The 6,000-nt window shown below is 52.5% G+C and overlaps 2 protein-coding genes across 2 annotated transcripts in view; one reads left to right on the plus strand and one right to left on the minus strand.

Moving 5' to 3' along the window:
* Positions 1-1,422, minus strand: part of CDAN1 (codanin 1) — a 31,689-nt gene extending 30,267 nt beyond the window's left edge. The window contains exon 1 of the mRNA XM_063398619.1: positions 1,197-1,422. Coding sequence (XP_063254689.1) covers positions 1,197-1,292 — 96 coding nt within the window. The 5' untranslated portion in view covers positions 1,293-1,422. The remainder of the gene's footprint in view (positions 1-1,196) is intronic.
* Positions 1,423-1,507: 85 nt separating this feature from the next.
* On the plus strand, positions 1,508-3,698 carry LOC134551252 (uncharacterized). Its single transcript, XM_063398620.1, has 2 exons — positions 1,508-2,084; positions 2,840-3,698. Exons 1-2 carry the CDS (start codon positions 1,634-1,636, stop codon positions 3,496-3,498), a joined length of 1,110 nt encoding a protein of 369 aa, XP_063254690.1. The 5' UTR covers positions 1,508-1,633; the 3' UTR covers positions 3,499-3,698.
* The last annotated feature ends 2,302 nt before the right edge of the window (positions 3,699-6,000 follow it).

The following is a 6,000-nucleotide window of genomic DNA, read 5'->3' on the forward strand; positions in this document are numbered from 1 at the left end:
TTTCTCTGTCCAAGTTAACCCTGGTTTGGCTCCTCCACAACTGGGGAACAGCAATCTGTCAAGAGCTGCCAGCTGCAAACTTTTTTATCTCCACATCCCTCACCCACCCAGTGCTAGCTGAGCTGCCAGGATCTCAAACTTCCTAATGTCCACAGGTCAGCTTCTACAAGTCACAGCTGAAGAAATACCACACAACATAAAAGTGCTGATCCATTTTTCCCACACGTTTAGAATGACGGCAATACCCGATGAACTCATGTGGGTGACACAAGTGGGTTTTGATTTTAATACTAGGTAACACTACGTGATGAGGGGCTCAGGTACAAGATGCTTTAAATACCAGTTGTTTCTCTGTGTTATTCTTTATGTGGAATATAAGTGCTCCTAGTACATCCATGGTTACAAACGTTTTTATTTCCACAGGAACCCAAATCGTTCGCTACAAAACTCAGCCAGCAAGCATCCTCTCCAAGCCCGCTAAGATCCTCCTCAAGGTCCAGGCGGGACGAGCATCCAGCCAGGAGGCGCGCTGGCGCCTGCACAGAGCCACCACCAAGCCCCGGGTGCTGACAGCCTCTCCTTCTCGTACCGCTACCTTCCTCTACAAAGACGCGGGAAGCGTCACCCCCGGTGTCACCGCGTTCCCTCGGGACACCAGCTGTGCTGTGGTGTGCTGCGCTTCCCGCCCTTCGCCTCGCCGGGCTCTGCGCTGGTAGCCCGGGCTCCCGGCGCTTCCCCCCGGGCTCCCGGCGCTTCCCCCCGGGCTCCCGGCGCTTCCCGCGCCCGCGGGGCCCCCCCGCTCCCGCCCGGCGCCCCTGCCCGCCAGAGACGGCCGGCGCCGGCGGCGCTGAGCTCGGGCGGGCTCAGCCCGCGCGTTCCCGCGGGTTTCCCTGGCCTGCCGGGCAGCCCCCGCGCAGCTCCCGCCGGCGGCCTCGCCTTCCCGCCGCCGTGCCCGGGGCCCGCCCGCGCCGGGAGCGGCGCCGCCCGCCGTTCGATGGAGGCTCCAACGCGAGCGGCCCCTGACGGGCCCCGGGCTGACCCGCGCGGGTTTCGCCCCTCGCAGCAGCGCGGGGCGGACAAACTTTCCCGCACGGCCCCGGCCCGCGGCGACGGAGGGCGCTGGGGGAGCGACGCGGCCGCGGGCCCGGCCCCGCTGGAGCCGGGGCGCTGCGGGCGGACAGCCCAGCGCGCGTTACCTCCGCCGGGCGGTGGCCGGGGCCGTGCCGGAGCCACCGCACCACGGCGCTGACCGGCACCTCCTCCCGCAGCAGCAGCTCCAAAACCGCCGCCATTCCCGGCGCCGCTCCCGCCGAGCACGCGCACAGCCCGCGCCGGGGGCGGGCCCGGCGTGTCCCCCCTTCCCGCGGGGGCGGCGCCGAGCGGGGATTCCCGCCGGGGAGGCGGGCGGGGGCCGCGCCCCCTCCCCATGTCAACACGCGGGGCACGGGGCGCCTGCGCCGGTCCGTGCGCGTCTTTTCCTCTCATGCGCGGTATTTCCTTCCCCAGCAGGGCTCGGGGCCCGGCCTAGCGGCGGCGGCACCCGCGGGCCGGGGCGCAGGGAAGGGCAGCGCCGTGCCCCCGCTCCCCGCGGCTCCTCGCCCGCCCGCCCGCCCGCCGCCACCCGCGGCGGAGGATGGCCGAGGACTCGCCAAAGCGGCGCAAAGCGAATTTCAACGAGGCGGAGACGGAGGTGCTGATCGAGCAGGTGCTGAAGCACGAGCAGCTGCTGTTCGCGGCGGGACCCGGCCGCGCCTCCGCGGGCCAGAAGCGGAAGGTGTGGGAGCTGATCCGGCACAAGGTGAACCCGGTGGCCGCCTGCCCCCGCGATGTGGAGGACCTGAAGAAGCGCTGGCGGGACTTGAAGCGCCGCGACCGCAGCAAGCTGTGCCGCCTCTCGCAGGGCTGCGGGCCGCCGGCGCCCCCCGCCCTCGGCCTCCTGCTGGCCCCCGAGGAGCTGCCGCCCGCCGCGCCGCCCGCCCGCCGCCAGCGCCGCGCCTACGGCTCCCTGCTGCCCGCCGAGGCCGTGCCCATCGTGGGCGGCATCGACACGCTGGAGCTGCCCGGCGCCGTCGTGGGGGACATTGGTGAGTGCGGGAGCGACCCCCGGACCCTCCGCCCGGCGCCCCCGCCGCAGCCGCGGCAGCCCCGGTGCGGGGCGGCGGCGCTGCCCGTCCGCTGCGTGCGCGCAGGGCCGCGGGGACCGGCCCGCAGGAAAGCGCCGGTCCGGATCCTGCGAAAGGCTAAACGCGTATGCGCGCCTCTCGGCTTCGTGCTCTAGGTCATACAAGTGCCTGAGAACAGCACCCAAGAGTAAAACCGCGTCTCGTAGCAGATGCTGCCCATCCACGGGGTGTTAGACCCGGCAACTAGTGCAGTAATTATTGTTGCAAATGCAAAAAGCCGTGGCAGCACGCAGGTCCAGCCAGTAACTTCATACGTGCCAGAGATATTGTCCTAGCACGCTGGAATACCAAGGGATTCTTGCAATCACAGTGTTTCAGCAATGCTCTTACTGTTTACTGCGTGCACGGTAGAGCATGACATGAGCTTGCAGTGAACTTTGTCTCTGGAATCCTAAAGCTTGGTTTGGTAAGGGAACTGTAGTATGCAGATACATGGTTAACTGGTGAATGCATATGTATGGTTTTCTTACCACCTATCAAGGTAATTTGTATTCTAAAACCATCAAAGATAACACAGTGTGAGTTTGAGAGTCTTGTTTCAAAGACTAATGTTAGTGCTTAGTGGATGAGAAAATGTCACTGCTGAGCTTCTGAAGTTTCTCATGGGCTTTACTTTGCTTTTCTTCCCCCTCCCTGCCCCCCTGCACCTCTTCTAGGATTTAATGGCAGTCCTGGTCCATCTCATCAATCCAGTCTTGAGCAGGTGAACCTCAAAGAAGAAATAGTAGTGAAGGTGGTAGAGCCAGAAGAAAGCTCTGAGGACATGGTAGTGCTTCCACCTAGTCAAGAGCAACTGCCTTTTCTGGGGACATCAGGTGGTGATTCCTCTGGGAAAGTAAAAGCCAAAACAAAAGGCAGGTCCCAGGCAGACCAAAATGAAATGACTGAAGAGGACCTACTACAGATTCAGCAGACTCAAATACAGGTGATCCAGTCTGGCTTTGACAGTGTCAACCACAACCTTCGGCTGCTGCAGCAAGGCATGCAAGATCTGAGTAACAGCATCAGCATCATGGCACATGCGCTGGTTGCTATCAAGAATGTCTATGTGAAAAACAACACTGGCCCAACCACACATGCCACTGCATCTACACAGACCATGGCTGGGTACCTGAGCCCGGGGTCCCCCCAGCTCTCCCCTGCCAAGGACAGAGCTAGAGCACAGGTGGCTGGAAGCAGCAGCAGAAGCAGCAGCTGCAGCTCCAGCTCCATGTCACAAGAACCAGGTCCTTCCGAGTTTCCTAGGCCCCCCCTGAGAACCATTAAGAAAGAACATCCAAATGGCTGCTACTACTTCTGCTTTGCAGATGTGTAAAAACTTGAATATATGTAAAATGACTGTGTTGTTGGGTGCTGAGGTATGTTCTGCTCTGGCCTGTGACTTGGAAGGAGCAAAGTGGACTTGCCTCCCATGTTTTTCCCAGTGGGAAACATTTTGCTATAGGTGGCATTAAACACTAATTACCAATCTCCAGTTAACTCTGTTGCAGTTGGCTAATAAATGTCTTTTTTCTTTATTCTCTTATTCTCTTAAAAAAACCAAACGTTTATTTTGACTAAGACTTTTGTCTGTATCATCCTTTGTTTAGTGTCACCTTGTGAAAAATAAAAGGCATGAGAGTGGGGTAAAAAAGTAACATTATGAGTAACATGGTTACTACCACCAGGAGCTATCTTATAAAGCTACTTAGTTCTTGGATTAAACAAACCTCAGAAGTAGCTGATTTTTTAAAGTACTTCCCTTTTCTAATAGTTATAATGTTGGGGGTGTTTGCTTGGTTGTTGTTGAGTTTTTTTAAGTCTGAGCTGTGCAAGGCATCACACAAGGAGTTTGAGATGCTTGTTCTAGGAATGGTTTTGGATTGAGGCATTAATGAGTGTCTTCCTCCTTCATGTAGCATTGTCCCACTTGGCTGTTGTTCATTCCTGGCTTGTCAAATGCACCTTCTCTTCAGAGACATTGTGTTTTACTGCACTAGCAAGGTTATCTCTTCTTTTGTCACATGGTCGAGAAATACAGAAAAATGAGGAATGGACGAGTGATGCCTATCTCTGATATACAGGTTATATGTAGGCTGTGTCTTCGTCTGATTTTGTAAGCCTTATGGAATCAATACCACAGAATCTGAAATACAGAGAACAAAAAGCTTTGTATTGTTTTACAATGGAAATGAAATGGAAGTCAGATTCACTGTTAAATTGCAGGAGGCAGTTCATTCCAGACAAATGCTCCTGCATAGTTTAGGAAGCTTTCATTATCATTTCCTTTCTCATTACTATATAGCCAAGGAAAAAGAAAGATGAGGAAGAGTTGGAGCAAAATGTAACCTAGTGTCAACTCTGAAACAAGTAAAAATCATATTATCTCCATGCCAAAAAGAAAAATCGCCATTTTGCATTTAGATAGGGAAAACCATTGTCACGGGCACTATTTTAAATTTTGTTTCAGGCTTATGTATTAGAGCCACTCTGCTTTGCACAGTTCAGAAATAGCAGAAGTGCAACGTTCTTATATCTGGCGCCTGTACTGGAGGGCAAACAAAACCACTCACACCTGAAATTTTGTCCAATGACTTGAAAAATCATACAAGTTCTCTTCTTAAGCAGTTATCACCAACATTAAAAAAAGTTCTACAGATAAACTTGGCCTATAGCAGTGCCTGGCTGCCTCTAGTGTTACAGTCACTTTGCAGAAGCATTCCTGCTGCAGGAATTTAGCAAATACAAATAACATAGAGAATCACAATTAAATTGCCCCTCTCCTAGAAGCATAAGAACATGTACTCATAGCATAAGGTATGCCACTTTTGCAGTCAGCTTTGACTGAACACTGCCATATGAAAATGTACTTCACTTCTGCCCTTACACCATTTTGGTGTACTGAATTAACTCACCTGCACTTCAAAAAACAGCCACTGCTGCCTATTAAAATGTCAGTACAGAGTAGTCAATTGTTAGCATTTCCCTTCAGTATCACAGATGGACTAAAATATGCAAATATCTCACAAAAATAAAATGGATACCTGTACAGCACAATGTTAATTGGGATTAATGCCTTGAAGAAGATAAAGTTCTCTTTTCCAGGTTTACCTTAACAAAAAATGATGGTATGGGTGACAGATATTAAGAAATTGCTGAGTTTAAAAATGGCAGTTAATTAATGCTGAAACAGATTTTTGAGTCTATGTTGTTAAGAGCTTTCCAAATTAACCTGTTTGAAGCATTACTTCTCCCCCATCAGTACAGATGAGCTCTCTTGAGCAGGGTTTTCTGTATTTTGTTTTCTTGGACAAAGAAGCTAATTCATACAACCATGACATTCCAGGTAGATTAGCAAATGGAATCTACCTGATCCTTCTGGGCAGCAGTTTGAGCTTGTCCAGGTTGCAACTGGCAGTTCTTACCTATCTTTCTTTTGATGTTTCAATTCTTTTTGCAACTGTTAATTCTTGAATTTCACATACTATGTCATTTCTTGGGAGAGTTGACTTGTGTCTGCTTTCTCATGTTCCAGTACTGATTTACGTGAGAGGCAGCTACAGTGTGAATAGAGAAGTGCAGCAAGATCCTGTGAGTAGAATGGGCAGATTAGATCTCCTGTATGAATGAAGACAAGCCAGGCAATGCTAAAAGACATTGTGGTGGTTAGACAACAACCAGACCTCAACATCAATCTTGTTCATCAGCTTGTTTGTTCTGATCTTGCTTCTTTCCCTGTGTTTCAGTTGTACCGCTAAAATACCGTGGAGCCAAGAGTGATCAAAATCACTCTTCCACTTCTGATGTATTCTAGATTTACATATTTTAAATAAGGAAA

Source organism: Prinia subflava, chromosome 5 (assembly GCF_021018805.1).
Source record: "Prinia subflava isolate CZ2003 ecotype Zambia chromosome 5, Cam_Psub_1.2, whole genome shotgun sequence".
In the NCBI taxonomy this organism is placed as follows: domain Eukaryota; kingdom Metazoa; phylum Chordata; class Aves; order Passeriformes; family Cisticolidae; genus Prinia; species Prinia subflava.

Bases quoted from the DNA above. Each gene is read 5' to 3' on its own strand.
- LOC134551252 (XM_063398620.1), top strand. From the start codon at position 1,634: ATGGCCGAGGACTCGCCAAAGCGGCGCAAAGCGAATTTCAACGAGGCG. The intron at 2,085-2,839 runs GTGAGTGCGGGA...CACCTCTTCTAG, and splicing joins CGCCGTCGTGGGGGACATTG to GATTTAATGGCAGTCCTGGT.